Source organism: Gambusia affinis, linkage group LG03, assembly GCF_019740435.1.
Source record: "Gambusia affinis linkage group LG03, SWU_Gaff_1.0, whole genome shotgun sequence".
In the NCBI taxonomy this organism is placed as follows: Eukaryota; Metazoa; Chordata; class Actinopteri; order Cyprinodontiformes; family Poeciliidae; genus Gambusia; species Gambusia affinis.
In genome coordinates this window covers 22,451,660-22,468,145 of record NC_057870.1, presented here as the reverse complement: position 1 = coordinate 22,468,145, position 16,486 = coordinate 22,451,660, and the positions used below count along the sequence as shown (strand labels likewise).

Genomic DNA, 16,486 nt, shown 5'->3' with positions numbered 1-16,486 from the left:
CACTGGTAGATTATTTCACCTTTAACAAGCCAAATTTTCATAGAACACAGTAGAATAGAAACAGCCTTTATTGTCCCACAAAGGGGAAATTCAAGTGTGACAGCAGGAACAAATAAAAACCTAAATTAGCAATAATATTAATATACTATACAAGACTATAACATAAAACGCTGTTTAGTTATTAGAATAGGCAACTGATCACTTTTTCAAAAATATAAGTGAAATAATCTGCTACTGGAACTGGCACTTTTAAATTATTAAATATTTATTGACTTAATTAAAACTTTCATTTCTTGCTGAAAGGTTGTAGGTCAGTTTTGTCTTATTTCAAGTTTATCAAGATAGTTGCACTAGAAACTGGAAAATATCGGTTTTAACCATATTTAAAGTGTGTTTAAAGGTAACCATACACCTTTCCTGCCTTAAGTTAAGCTTTAAAGGTCATGTTTGTTGAACTCATGACTGCCTTCAGGTATTCTGCTCGGTGTCATGTTGCATCCCTCTTCTTGTTTGCAGAGAGGCAGGATTCCCCGGCGGCGCCTCCTCTCTAAATACGGTCACAGAACTCACCTGTGTTTAGCTGCTGCAGCAACTGCAGTCACTTTCACCTCTGAGAAGCTGAAAGTCGGCCGAGCAGAGCAAAGAAAGACCCACTGACGCTCTGAAGTACATGTAAGTACTGCTTCTCCTTCAAACAGCAGCTCTAACACAAAAACTGGAAACTTTTCTGAAGAAAGAATCGCTATCTAACCTAAATATAATGCATAATATTCAGTTTTCACTGGAAGTTTAATAACTTTTTACCTTTCTATTTTTTTAAAGGGGAGACATGTAAAGCAATAATTTGCTAAAATAATGGCCTATGTAATTATTTTTTTTTTTTGCCAAAAGTGATTGCCTAAATCAACTTTTTGAAGCTTATTTTAGTTATTTATCTTTTCTAAATCACTTTTGACAAAACTTGGCTTCGGTCATTATTTTAGGAAGGTGACCACATGAAAATATTAAAGTTATATTTCAAGCAATGGGGTGGGCTTTACTGGGGTTGCTAGGCAATGTGCTGGACTTCTCTGGGGTTGCTAGGTAACGGCGCAGAGCCATTGGAATGTGACTTAACAATCAGGAGGTTTCTGAAACGACTCATTTTCCAGACATTAAAAACATTAACTTATTGAAGTTCTTTGGTGCTTGGGCACTTCAAAAAGCCTGAAAAGTTTTTTAAGTGCTTGGGCTGTTTTCAGAAGCAGTAGAAACACAAATGGAAGTATAAAAATGTGCAAAATGTGAATTGTGCGTAATATGTGCCTTCAGTAGCCAAATACGGCCCATAATAACTTTTTCTGTGGCCCCAACTTCCGAGATAAGAGTTTTGTGCTTAAATATTATTTACTCCATCAAATCAAATCAAATCTGTTTTTATCTGTACTGCCGAATTACATTATTGTGAAATGATGTTCATCAAATACAAACAGGTATTTATTAATATTTAAAGTTTGCTAAACGGTTTTATCAATACATTCTGCCACAACACCCCTGCCTTAAGGGTAATTCTAACTCTAGTCTAAACTTTCTACAGAAACCACAATGGCCTCCACCCTGTCGGTGCGCAGCCTCTCAGTGCATCAGCCCTCCTTCTCCAGCATCACAGTGAGAGACAGCGGGCGCAGCCTGCGCTCCAAGGCCCCCGTCTCCCCTCTGTCCACCGCCAACACGCTGTCCCTGTCCCGCTCGGTGTCCATGGGAAACGGCCTCCACATGCTGGGCTCCAGCCTGTCCCTGAACGGCCTTGGGGCCAGCGAGAAGGAGACCATGCAGGGCCTGAATGACAGGCTGGCCAACTACCTGGACAAGGTACGGTCACTGGAGCGGTCCAACGCCGAGCTGGAGGTGAAGATCAAGCACCTCATGATGGAGAGAACGCCAAAAGGCCACGACATAGAGGGCATGATGGCCCAGGCACATACCATCGGGCAGGAGGTTAGTGACTCAGCAGAAATACTGTCCATGGTCACTGCAAAAACATAAAATATTACCAAGTATTTTTAGTTTAGTTTCAAGTTCAAACTTCTTAGTAGACTTGAAGTAAGATAAACATAACTTACAGGTCACTTTTCAGCTAAAATAGGGGCTTATTTTAAATAAATAATTCCTTAATACAGATGACAAAGTATTTGTTATAAGTGATCAAATTTGGAACAAGATATTTTTCTCATTATATAAGTTGAAATGTCTTGTTACACTGAGAAATTTTTTCACTTATAATAAACTTCTTCATCAATATTAAGTAATTATTGACTGAAGATAAGCTCCCATTTCATATTGAAAAGTTATTTGTAGGTTAGTTTTGTTTTATTTCAAGATTTTTTTGGTTTTGCAGTAAAATCTTTTGTCTAAGTGTAACTCAAATGGCTGCAAAAACACAAAATCTTTCCAGGTATTTTTGGTCTAGTTTCTAGTGCAAATATCTTAGTGCAAAACTAATTTACAAATAACCTTCCTGCAAGTCACAGGAGCCTGTTTTAAAGTTGGAGAATCTTTTATACAAAATGTTTTCACATATTTGTTAAAAATGTCACCATGACATGACTGCATGAGACAAATAATCTGCGTAAATATTGATCTCCTTCTTGAGCTTCTTTTGCCGTAAGGAAAAATGCTCTGCTCCTGATCAAAAACAACCAATCAGAGCTAAGAGGAGGGTCTTAGAGCTGTCAATCAATCACATGTACTAACTGCTCAACATGCTCAAGTGCACTAAGATATTTATCTTAGTGCATTACCAAGAACACACATGCTTGGTAATATCTTGTGTTTTTGCAATGCAACTTTCTCAATCACATTTTTTTCCTCTACAGATGAGAAAAAGGACGCTGGAGAACGCCCGCATCATGCTGGAGATTGACAACGCCAAACTGGCAGCTGATGATTTCAGGGTGAAGTGAGTGTCATGCAGAGGTCATTTTTTTCTCTTCTGCCCTCCTGTGAATGTTCACATGGGAGTGCCAGACAACAAAGCATGAGAATAAATGACCTTTCTGTCAGACTGTGAAATAAGAGCCCCCTTCTCACGGAGCTCAGGTACTGAACAACCAAGAAACACCAGTTGGAGCTGGTAGTGATAGGTTATGCAGGTCAGAGAGATCCCATCCATCTCCGAAGAGACCGGAGCTGGTAAAGAGGGTAGACTCGAAAAGCACACACTGGGTTTTCATGATGTACTGACGGTATGTTGCTTGGTTTCATGCTTATTACGACACGGCTTCTGCTAGGATGAAAAATTTATCACGATATAAGCATTTCATATCAGTCGATATCACTAATTATTGATTAGCTTTTTGTTTTAAGTATATAAAATACCACCAAAGTGATGGTATAACCTTTCCTGTTTTATTCATTTTTCACTACATTCTGTTTATTTTTAAGCAATTTTGAGACATGGTGGTGAAATGTTAAACTGCTGCTGCGTCAATTATTCAACAGGCTGTTGCTAGGCAACCAGAAGTTACTCAAAAGGCTGTTGCTAGGCAACCAAAGAGGACACGAGTTAGTTGATACCACCAACTTTGCTTTACTGTCCATGAAATGTTGAGCGGCTAAAGTCTTTCCTCTGCATACATCTCCCAGAATACTGTGCGGTTCTGAATTGGAGTTTATTATATTGAATATTCTTTTGATGTATTATCTATCCATTCATATATATTGTTATTGATTTATTGTCCAGTCTTAGCTTCTGTTAATTTCAGCCCAATTCCTCTAAGTTCCCATCACAGCATTAGAAATAGTTGCTAATGGCAGATAATTTTATTTCTAACAACAATTTTTTACATGATGTAAGTGAAATGATCTGCCAGTGGAATTAGTTCTTTTTCATTTATATTAAGGAATTACTCACTTAATACAAGCTCCAATATCTTGTGGAAAAGGTACTTCTTAGTTAGTTTTGTCTTATTTCCAGTTTACTAAGATACATTTGAAAGTAGACCAAAAACACATTTGAAACACCATCAAATAGTGCAAATTGGAGAGTAGTAGTAGAAGAAAGCAGTGTGAGGAATATGGTCAAACTCCTCTTTCTTGGTCTCATTTGTCCAAACGGCATTATTCCAAACGTTTTTTGCAATCGTATAAGCCGGGTTCGTATTGACAGTTTTATTTTTCTGTAAAGTCAGATTGGTATTGTGTCAAAACACACTACACTCTGGAGAAATTAATAAAAAAATTTGTGATCCTTTGATCAAGCATTAGTACCATCTGGCAGCTACTTTCACTCTGAAGTTTTGGAAGCAACAAAGACCCACTTTTATTTTTTCTGCCACTATTTATTTCCTATTTCTTTCTTTTTTTCCTGCAGATGGGAAGCAGAGGCCACCCTGTGCCAGTCGGTGGAGAGGGACTGTCAGGCTCTAAGGAGAGCAAAGTCAGACCATGACCAGATCATCGCCACTCTGAGAGGAGACCTGGACAGCCTGAAGGAGGAGATGTACTACCTCAAGAAGAATCACGATGAGGTGAGAAATAATCGGCGGTCTGGGCAGAGCAGAGCGATTTTCCCACAGAAAAACAGACGGCAATGTTGTTCACAAGCAGTGATTTTAAACAATAATGTCTCATTAGCTGCGTTTCCGTTACAAACGTGCAAATATTTGTCTGTATTTCGCAGGTCTGGTGTTTTTAATAAATAAGAAATCAAATGAAAATCACACGTAGATCAGCTTTTTCACGCGATAAGCCGTCAAACAACATGGCGACGACAAATGTAAACAGTTCTGGTGACGCTAGCACTCATCTGCCAGCCATCAGACGTCAGCGGCTACGGCAGAAGCGTTTAGGGGAAATTGTAATCTGTGATTTTTTACAGAAGATCTATGGATTCAACACGTTAAAATACACAACTTCCCATAAACTGTGTGATGTTGTGAAAGCTCTGGTAGTTCCTGCTGCAAAATGTCCGTTAAAAACATAAACAACCCTTCATCCTCCTACCACTTCCTGTCGCCTTCTTCGTGGTTTTCGCCGTTAATAACATCCGGCTGTTGATCACGTGACTCTTGTGACGCAAAAAAAGTGTTTCAATTGCAGTTTTTGTGAAATACAAGTCGTATCAAAATGTTGCGCAAAAATGTTTGATCGAAAGACGTAGCCTTTTTAAAATTATTGTGTTTCCGTTAAGTGAATTTATTTATTTTTTTTTATTTCAAGTTGCCCTATTTTATTTTATGACTAATGGAAACTCAGTTACTGTTGAAATTTGACTCTGTTTGATATTTTTGGGATAAAAATAAAATGAGACATATTTGACCTGCTAAGCTGGACAAAATGTTTTTAAACCTCTGATCTAAAGATGGTATGAAACTGGGACAGACAGTGTGTACTGGGACAGACAGTGTGTACTTTCTCAGTCTTTAGCAGGTTTATCACTGTCTGAAACATAATAATCATATTACACAGTATGAACACAGACACTCCCTTCATCATCAAACTGAGAGTGTTTAGACAGACAGGCGTGGTGACCAGGATGTCACCTCAGACTTAATTAAGTTTTGCTTTACAGTTTACACAGTGCACTACAAATATCAAGAAACAATTATTATACACTTTAAAGTATCCACATTGATGGGAAGAATCCTGCCTAACATTACTTTATTGTTTTCCTTTGGGATCTGAACTTGTGAAGTTAATTTTGGATCATTTTGATTTTCCTTTAAAGAAATATCTTTTCTTTTATGCTTCTTTTTATTGGGTGACAAAGTAAAGCAGGGACGGAGATTGGAACAGGTTTATGACCCATCAAAATCACTAATTTAAACAAGATTTACCTTTATTTTAACACGTCTGACAATGCGGCTCTTAGAAATGTTGTCTGAGACCCAACAGATTTACTTTTACACATGGAGCATTATGGCTATTGCTATGGTGTCACTTTAGATATATGAATGAAACTTTATTATAAATTTAGCTTTAGCTATATACCAAAAGTAATAAACACAGAGGTGGAAATAAAAGAAAGGTGGGGAAAAAAGGGAAAGAAGGTGAAAGGAGTGGAAATAAGCATAAGGAGAACACAACTGAACACTAAGAGTCTGCCTCTACACCTGCAGAAAGAGAAAAAAACTAAACTGAGGAACCACAGCGACAATACATCCATATGTACTACAACCAGATTTCTGTGACTTTTATCCAGCTTATTCTTGGACAAAATACCTGAAAATGGAAAGTAATTGACAAAGTGTAAATAAAAACGGAGAAAACGTCCTTTTAAAAAAATACAAAAAACAATTGTAATCATTTTGGGCTCAGTTTAACAAATGAACACTCCAAATCTATAAAAAGAAGACAGATAATTATCTTGCAAACTACATATATCACCCATTTGCCTCTATGCCACCGGCGCACGCCCTGGAGAGTCATCTTTTCACAGATGATCTATCTCCTAACATTCTGTCACAACATGATGACAGTTTTAATAAATATGTAAAACCATATTTTTTTTATAAAAGTTACATACTTCAGCTTTAAAATGAGTCTGATGTCAAACCCAGCTCCGAGTTCCCACTTTCCAGGTAGCTGGAACGCAACATAATACCAACTGCACATATTGCAGGAGATGAGCACCCTGAAGGCCCGACTGGCCACGGAGCAGGTGAGCGTGGAGGTGGAGGCAGCTCAGGGGCCCGACCTGGGGGGCATCATGGCTGAGCTGAGGGTCCAGTATGAGGGCATCGCGCGCAAGAACAAGGAGGACGCCGAAGCCTGGTACCTCAGGAAGGTTGGTGAAAATTGTTCCTGTTTCTGCTGTGATTGTTGCTGAAAGCAGAATCTGTAAGCAATGACCCGTTTTACCGATGCAGTTGGAGGCCGTTCAGTGTGAGGTGAAAGAAAGCAACGAGGCGCTGCGCTGCGCCCAAGGAGAGCTCAGCGAGAGGAGGCGCTTCCTGCAAGCTCTGGAGATGGAGCTGGACAATCTACGCAAACAGGTAATCCAGATTTTATGGGTGGTGTGAATATGTGTCACCTAGAACTGGACAATAAATTAATAAAAATATACGTTACAATAAACATGTAGTCAATATCGATAGATAACACTTCTGATAGAATATTTAATATTCAATAGAATATTAGAGATTGGTGGAATCAGCTGGCCCACTCACTCTTTGGTTACCTAGCAACAACGCATTCTATTTGGTTACCTAGCAACAACCTGTTGAGTACATTTAATGTTTTTCTCCAAAACAACAAAAAGTAATGGAGTGAATACTGTGTATAAAGGAGGAAAAGTCATATCACCAGTTTGGCAGTATTTCAAATATTTAAAACAAAAAATTTATTTGAAAAAATTATCGATACGCCCTATTTATTCTTATAAGACGAAAGTAATAAAGTTGGTGGAATTTAGCTCAAATTTACATCAAAAACACAAAGTTAATAGATCGATTTTTCACCAAAGAGTTAAGAATGAATAAACATGTTTTCATTGAGGCTCCTTAAAGGTAAATATAAACAATTTTATATAAAAGAATAGAATAGAACAGAAATATACATTATTGGAGAATATTTTGTGCAACAGTGGCAAAGTTACATGCAATTTAAGCAAATAGTCACACAAATGTAGAATATATATAAACAGAATAAAGAATAAAAAGACTGTACAGTAAGGGCAAAATGTTAACATAAATACTGTGTAGTTATACAAAAAATACTCTAGTCCAGAAGAGTGTGGATCTGTATTGGTTAAAATGTGCATGTCTCTTTGTCACACTATTTATAATTAGTGAACAAATTAATACATTTTTTCACTGTCATTCTGCACAAAATAGATCAAGGTGTATTTGCTAATTTATTATGAAGGAGTGCAATACTTCTTATTGCAAAAATGAAGTACTCATCACAATAATAGTGTTTTTTTTTTTTTTTTTTTTTTTTTAAATAAGAAAATATTTTTTAAAAAGATTGTCTCTAATTAGCCCACCTGCTTCTCCTCATCCTCACCTCGTCTTTGGAGGTGCAGATGTGTCGGGACAGTCAGTGGAAAACAGCTGCTTGTTCTTTGTGTGTAAAGAGCTATTAATGTATAAATACACAAAGTGTGGATTCACTAAACTACTGTGACCAATCAGAATGTCAGGACATTGACATCTGCTGGAGAGGCACATAAAGCTCTTAAATGTTTGCGCAGCATGAAGGCAGTAGGTTGACATCATCATGCTGACAGACCCTCATGTGTCAGGCTCAGACGGGTGGCTGAATGAAAGGGTGAGCTTATTGTCGCTAATTTGTTTATGATGATTCAAAAGTTTCAATCTTTTATCCTCACCACAAAAAATAATGTTTATCTTTACAACCACACAGACTTTAGACATTTGGATGCTGGATCAACAGAAATAAATGGGCTACATTTACTTCCGGTCCTCCATCTGCATTGGGTGACGTTGGCGCTACGTCATCTGAAACCCAGCAATAGACTTAGCTATCCGTCCGTGCTACGGTAGGGAAATCTGACGAGGTAGCACTGATAGTCAGAACACCGGCTCTGCACATAGCTTATCTCATATTTAACATAAATAGTAATGAATGTATATTTTTAGTACTGCAAATAAAATCACAAATATATGTTAAGGAAACTTATTTCCTTAACATATGTCAGTCAAAGAAAATTGCACAACTGGTAACTGAAACATTAATTTCCATCAAAAACAAAAGAAAAATAATTTGAGTTTTTAATTCACATCAATCCAGCAGCTTCTGCCATTATATTAAATAAAATGCAATAAATAACCTTCAACAAACTGCTTAGCAATGGTTCCCAGTGAACAGTTGACAATAGTTAACAATCGTAAATTAAACACAGCTAAAAAGCACAACATTGTAACATTTAGAAACTTAAACAAAACATGGCAAAATTACACCTATAAAACCCTGTATTAATATAGTTATATCTTAAAAGGATTACTTGTAAAGAATACATAGAGCTGATCCCAATACCTACCAGTTACAAACAATAAAACAGGGGGGAGGGCTGACAGTTAGTGGTTGCTATGGTAACCACCAACGGTCAAGAGCAGCATAACTTATTCAGCTATGAAAATCAGGATAAAATAACTTTGACTAAACAAAATGAATTTGAAGAATAAGTAAGCCAACTTTGACAAACTTCACATCTATAAAAATGCTAAAACGAATTCTGTCAGTTACTGGTCTCTATGGCAACCACCGACCGTCAAGCGTAACGCGCCTAATAAAGCAACAGAAAATAACTTTTGGACGAAAAGAAAAAAAATTTAAGCATAACTAAACCATTTCTGACCAACTTCACTTCAATAATAATGTTAAATTCAAAGCCTGTTTTAATAATTTTATATTTTGTGTCACCAGGTCAGCGTGTTGGAGGGAAACCTGGGAGAGACCGGACACAAATACACCGTGGAGATGGACCGCCTCCAGGCTAGCCTGACGCAGCTGGAGGACGAGCTGTCCCAGCTGCGTCTGGACATGCAGCGCAACAAAACCGACTATGAGCAGCTTCTGCGCATCAAGCAAAACCTGGAGATGGAGATCGCCACCTACAGGCGGCTGCTGGAAGGAGAGGAAATGTAAATACGGAAGGGGAACTGGGAATAAAATTTAATGAAAATTAAACGCTTAAATTAGGATTTTTCTGTCCCAGATACTGACTAGAGCTCTTCATAACTTTGGCCAAAATGATAAAGAAGGAATGATTTTAAAACTTTAAAAATGTATTAGTTTTTCTGCATAGAATTACAAGAGAAATCATTATATTTGTGTCACTAAAATAAAAAAAACAACATTCATTTCATTTATGTAAAAGTTTGATGCTTTTCTTCTTTGAAAATATAAGAATCAAAATAAAATAGCTGATTTTTGATTATATATTATTAACTTTAAAAACGTTTTTTTTTTAAGTGTCCATCCATGAACAAAAGTTGTTTAGCAGGACATTTTAATGTGAGTTAACTGCAAGTGGAAAAAACTAAAATAAAAATTTATTCTCTTGGTTTAAAAACTTGTCAAATCAGGTCACATGACAGAAGATGCAGCAATACTCTCTTCTCTTTTACTGTAAGCATCATTGTAAAGAGTGGAAAACATTGAGATTGTTAGAGAAAATATGTCTTCACAGAAAAAACAACTGATGTTAGGAACTACATTTAGGATTATTATACAGATTGTTTAAAATGGCCTCATCAGGACATCCAAAATGTTCTTTAAAACTGCTATATTGAACTGCATGTCATTTTGCTAAAACAACAGACCTTTGAGTACTGGCAGTAATCCTTTAAATTAACCTTTAAAACAACTTTGAGCTCAAATTTAACCAAATTTAAAAGGGTGTCTTATTCCTCCAGTAAATAAAGTTACTATAAATGATTATATTTTAGTCTAACTAAGAAATAATGAAAGAAGAATAGTCAAGTTTACAGTAGCAAAGTTCTTTACTTATGTTTTACACCATAAAAGCATCACAGAGTAACCAATTATGAAACGAGCAATAATTACATTTTGTCAAAAGTCAAATGATTAAGCAAATATATGTCAAATATATTGATCAATGTTCTAGTTATTATGAGTAAAGGTGGGTTTCTAGCCTTGACTTAAAGGACCTCAGTGTTTCAGCATTTCTGCAGTTTTCTAGAAGTTTGTTACAGATGTGTGGTGCATAGAAGTTGAACGCAGCTTCTCTAGAATAAAATAGAATATAATAGATTAGAATGGTTCTTTGTGAAAATATTCTGCTTTTGCACAGTGGTTGTGAAAAAGCCTCCAATATCAAACTAATGATTTTTTAATTTATCAAGCACAGATCTGAAGACAAATTAAAAAGAGTTCCTCATAGAATAACATTAATATCTTAAATCTTAGAGACAAAGAAAGTCTATTTGTTTAGCACATTTCAGCAACAAGGCAGTTCAAAGTGCTTCACATCATAAAGCACAAAAATATAAAGTTATAAAAACATCATTGAGAAACATGACATGAAGTGGACTTTGTTGAATTTTTTAGGTTTGCATTTGTTTCATTAATGCTGTAACTTTTTATTACAGGGTGAAAGAAATGCCTCCTCCTCCTAAAAGTAAGTTTACACTATTATATTTCACAAACTTAAAAAAAAAAAAAAAAAAAAATCCAATCTGTATCGTTTTCACATTACCTTTGGAAATTCCAGCAAGATAAAAAAACATTTGATCCTTTATGGAGTTTTTCTGTTCACTTGATCCACACAAAAGAAAGGAGAAGAAAAGAAATGAAATCTCTCCCTGTTGGAGTCGCGTTGACCCAGATCATCCAGTCATTAGATTTCAGTCCAGCTTCATGACCTCAAGCTGGACTGAAATCCAGCTGGAGGATTTTCTCACTGCGTCGGCGCCGGTCCAGCTGGTACCAGATGTTTGTTCCTCTGTTGCAGAAGACCCCGAGGTCCGGACCAGGAAGATCGTGAAAGTCGTCACGCAGACGATGATCAACGGCAAAGTGGTCGAGGAGTCCAGTGAGGTGGAGCAGATTGAAGACAGCAAGAAATGAGCCGAAATAAAAAACTCCGACCTGCTTCTCTGAAAACTCTGGAAATGAGGATTAAAATTTAGGTGGAAAGTTTTCACTCAGTTTATTTCATTTAAATTCTTGTCTTTGCATTAATCTGCTGGTTTCTAATGTTTTGTTCAACTTTTACAACATTAATTTATCGATTATTGGTTGTAAAAACTCCTTGAACAAGCATTTTCTATGCAACTCAAATGCTCTTAAGTTTTTACCCAAACAGAATCGGTTTTGAGCTTTATATTCTTTTTTTTACAAGTTTTTGTGAAAACATCAGAAAGATCTCACTGCCAGTTATTTGTTTATAAATTAAATAAAGAAATGTTCTTCCACTAAATATGAAGGATTATTTTAGATCTTGTTGCAAAAGTATAACAGAGTTTCATGGTCGTACTTAAAGGAATAACACAAAAAATTACAAGAATAAAGTCATAAAGTTACAACAGTCATAATATTGTTAAGATAAATTTGAATGAGAATAAAGTCAAAAAACAACAAGAAGTCATAATATAACAAGAATAAATAAATCATAATATTATGAGAATAAAGGCGTATTAATGTGAGATCTGCTGTTTTTATAGCAGATCTCACATTAAAGATTAAAGGTTAAATATTATGAATTATGTCAGAATCTTGGCAGGTTACAAAACCTCTATGATTGAGGTAGAAAAAAATCACCATAAATTAAAACTTGTGTGTTTATTTCTTGCTTTAAAAAGTGATTGAAGTTGCATACTGCATAAATATTCCATCCTGGGAAAATAAATAGTTGGAATAAATCTGAAAAAGCTTCTAAATGAATGCATTCATGCAAATGGTGAGTGGATGCAGATTTTTTATCTGCAATATGACAGACACTTAATTATGCATTACTTAATAACAGTAACAAATGAATCAACCTGGAAGGATTTGAGCCCAAACTGAAACTCTGCCTGATACTCAGAGAACAAAAGAAGAACCAGAGAAACACGATTCGGCTTCAGCAGGGCACAAAACAGCAGCAGTTTCACTTTACGACCTGGTGGGAGAGTTTTGTCAACACATTCACCACCTCAAATATTTCCAAATATTTCAGAGAGAGACGGATTGGAACAAAATCCTCCAGAGCTGAAAGTGGAAACTGTTTTAAAAGAGGTTAAGTGGAAAAATAAAGGCCAAAGAGACCTTTAAAAATCATTCAGAAGGTTTTGGTCTCCACCTGAAACCCGATCCTGTTCCAGGAGACAAAACGCTCCGAGAGAAATTAAGGTGTCTTCTGGGGATTTTTCTTTTTGTGTCTTTAAGTCTAATATGTGAAACTTCTTGTTTGGTAAAAGTTTCTCAGAGGTGTTGTCATGTTTTCTAAGTCAGGGATGAAAAACTCATTTTCAATTTAGGTCACATCAAGATCATGAATGTCTTTAAAGGATAAAATAGATTAATAAAACTTCCCAAAAACAAACTGTTAAAATACGAACAACAGTTAATGAGAAGAACTTCTTGAAATTAAATAAAATTAAACATCTTTTTACCTTGATCTACTTTGGAAGACTACAAGTAAAACTGCTGTTTTGATTGATAAAATAATTTAAATACATAACTGTTATGCAAAATGTTCTATTTCTAGAGTCTAGAGCATAGCTGGGTTTGTTTATCTGTAGAAAATGTGACTAGATTTACTGTGCAGCACAAATTCCTCCTTTTTCTGCAGTTCTTTGTCATGTTTTTGGCAAAACAGGGTTTTTATGGAAACAAAAACAACAATTAAAAAATGCATGGAAAACATGTTAAAGAATGAAGCAAAGAGCAATTTGAGCTTATATACTGAAAGAGACGTGGAAATGACAAGGCAACCAGATAATTGGAGAAATGAGGAACAGCTGCAGCAGAGAGGAAGCAGGAAAACATTTACAGAGGAGCTGAATGAAGGAGAAGTGAGGAAAGAAAATAAAATACAAACGATAAAACAGAACATAAGAATAAATGATATACCTTATTACTAAGGAATGGAAATATACAGAAACACCTTAATGGCAATAATTAGAAACTAAAAAATGGCAAGATGTATCAAAAATAAAAGAAGAAAAGAAATGATCAAAACACTTAACTTTACAGATTTCTTCCTTTTGGTTTTAAACCTTCGTTTTTATTGTGTGATGTCACAATAAAGATGAGATTATCACTTATACTTGCAGCATTTCAAGCTGTCATTGGGTGATTCTTGCTGCAAGCAGTATGGCTAACCACTGCGCCACCGTGTGGCCTCCGCCATGTTTACATCCCATTGATTTCAAAGTAAAACTTCCGACACAGTTTGATCAACATCAATAAATAAGGCACAAATTATATATATAATGCTGTTTGCTTTTTTGTAAATGTGAACAATTGTAGTATTGATTATATTTAACAGTATTATTGCTGAGAGGTTCCCAAAGTACATCCGGCATTTTTAGCCGGAGTGTCAATAAACGTGAAGAGTTCATCAAATGTTCCAGATGAAATTAATTATAAGGAACTTGAGCAAAGTTATTAGTTCATAATCCTTTCCTTTAATCTTTGATGAATCATCATTAGTCTGTATGAAAGCTAAACGGTTGTTTTAACCCACATATGTCAGAGTCAAGGCCCGCGGGCCACATTCGGCCCGCGAGAAGATTTTTTACGGCCCCTGGGATGATCTTGATTTATTATTAGAACCGGCCCGCAGACCGCAACAAGCCGGCACCCCGTCTGAAAAAAAATATCTTCCTTATTTGAACTGTAAGTAGTTCTTTAAATGTTCTGTGAGATGATGTACTTACCCATGTATCCATAACAACCGGAACTTTCAATATCCACCAAGTTATTGCCGAAATATACCGTCTATTAAATGAGTGCCCCCCGGATTAATTACACTCTCTGCAGCTGCAGCTGCGAAGTTACCGTATTAACCCGATACTTGCTGGAAAGTGCAACGTCTCCTCTTTCAGAAACCGTTGGAATTTTTCCACTTAGCGCTACGTGTGGCGGAATTACGGTACTGCAAATTTAGATGTGTCGCTGGCGACACGTCCGGTCTAGAAGGGTTATTAGCACAGCAGTGTCAGCATAACTGTAAAATTAACTTTCAGATACCCATCAAAAATGGCAAAAAGGAAGGTGGACACTGAGTTTAATGTTTGTTTTCACTGCATGTTACTTCTCCTTGATGAAAGTGTTGTTTTTGATTAATAGATTTTTGCACTTTATTTTATTGTATTTCAATCCAATTATATTTTTAAAATATTTCAGTTGTGTCTGTTGAAAATTAAAGATTACTGACAGAGCCATAAGAAAATATTGCTTTATTTATCTGATCATATTGGAATATATTTGTTAGGTTTTCAGTAGGTTCAATTAGGTTCACTAGACTATATGCGTCATTTAAAAAAATTTCAATGAACATTCGATCAGTCCGGCCCTCGGCTTGTAGCTAAATTTTTTATTTGGCCCTCCGTCCATTTGACTTTGACACCCCTGTTTTAACCGGTTTATCTTAGAAACATCGCCCTCTTGTGGATGGAAAATAAAATACACAACCGAACTCCTAACAAATACAAGATCAATAGAAACATAGAAAAAAAAAAAAAAACACCATCCACTTTATAATTAAATGTAAAAATATGGTTACCTTTTCATAACGTAATAAGTTTTTATTGTGGATTTTAATTGTGGATAGAAACTTTAAAAAACCGAATAAGTAAATGAGCAACTAAATAAATACAAGTTAAAACTGAGCTAAAATGTTATTTAAAATTAACACAAGTAAATGTAAGGTTTCTTCTACTTTTATTTAAATATAAATATTATTACAATGTACATATAAATACATGTTAAAATTTAGGAATACTGTTGATTGATACAAAATTTAAACAGCAAACACATGTCTATGTTATTATGAACAATAAATTCAAGTAAAAATAACAACTAATAATAATATTTGATCCAGTAAAAGAGAGAAGACAACTAATGAGAGTCAGAGATTCATATAATTCAGGTCTTAAACTAACAAAGTTGTTTCTTTTCAAAATAAGAAAATTAGAAATTCCAGCTTTAGTTTTTGTCGACTCTTTTTTTCTATGCTACTGAAAGTGTAGTTACTTTTTATTTAATAAGATATAATGTTATCTTAAAGTTCTTGTGCAATTTGGTGTAATTCAAAAAATCTTGTAAAAACGACAACTAAAACTATAAAAATATACACCAATTTTTAATCTTTTTATGCAACTTCTCATTTAATCCTTGGATGAAAAATAAATCATGTCTGTTATTTCTCAAAAAACTCATTTTTAGTCCAAAAGACGATATTGTTGAATCTTTCTGAGCTGAAGTCAGGACTCTTCTCATAACTCAGTTGTATGTTTTGGATAAACTTTGTAAGTTTTCTTGTTCATTTCCAATCTGGTGTTTCGGAAAGTGACTCTATTTAGCAAAAAAGCCAAACAGTGACACGAACGTCTTTCTGCAAAACACTTCAGTAATTCCCAGGGATCTTGGCTTTCACGTTTCCTGTATCTCCAGCCTGACTTAGGAGAGTGATTTAGATTTTACCACAGCTTCTTATAAACCAAACAGAAGTGCTGTGGCGTTTCAAACCCAACGCTGTGCTTTCAGAAATGCATCCTGGGAAACTGCGGCGGACTGCAGTGTTTATTTTCACATAGTGCACAGTTGGCTGTGAGCCTGGATGAAAGCTTTTGCTTCGCTTTTTGTCAACTTTTATTTTCACTGCTACTGTAAGAGTAATTGTTTAGCCATGAAACAGACCATTTATGTTTATTTCTCCAAATTTTCTAAAGTACCCCATTCAGTGGTGCATATTTCAGGAGAAAATACATTCATTTGAGTTTGTCTTAGCTTTGCTTGGAAACATGATACTGACTTTGGTTGCACAGAGCCTTAGGATAAAGTTAAATACTATGTCTGGGTAGTATCTACT

The 16,486-nt window shown here is 35.6% G+C and overlaps 1 protein-coding gene across 1 annotated transcript; it reads left to right on the top strand.

Moving 5' to 3' along the window:
* The first annotated feature begins 554 nt into the window (after window positions 1–554).
* Window positions 555–11,871, top strand: LOC122828697 (keratin, type I cytoskeletal 18-like). Its single transcript, XM_044112500.1, has 9 exons — window positions 555–672; window positions 1,577–1,977; window positions 2,856–2,938; window positions 4,352–4,508; window positions 6,602–6,766; window positions 6,849–6,974; window positions 9,370–9,587; window positions 11,058–11,086; window positions 11,420–11,871. The coding sequence occupies exons 2-9, from the start codon at window positions 1,585–1,587 to the stop codon at window positions 11,533–11,535; spliced, it is 1,287 nt and encodes a 428-aa protein (XP_043968435.1). The 5' UTR covers window positions 555–672; window positions 1,577–1,584; the 3' UTR covers window positions 11,536–11,871.
* Window positions 11,872–16,486: the final 4,615 nt, after the last annotated feature.

Excerpts from the sequence above, each read along its gene's own strand:
- LOC122828697 (XM_044112500.1), top strand. The coding sequence starts at position 1,585 with ATGGCCTCCACCCTGTCGGTGCGCAGCCTCTCAGTGCATCAGCCCTCC. Across the intron at positions 2,939-4,351 it reads GCTGATGATTTCAGGGTGAA|ATGGGAAGCAGAGGCCACCC; the intron begins GTGAGTGTCATG and ends TTTTTCCTGCAG. Across the intron at positions 6,767-6,848 it reads AAGCCTGGTACCTCAGGAAG|TTGGAGGCCGTTCAGTGTGA; the intron begins GTTGGTGAAAAT and ends TTACCGATGCAG.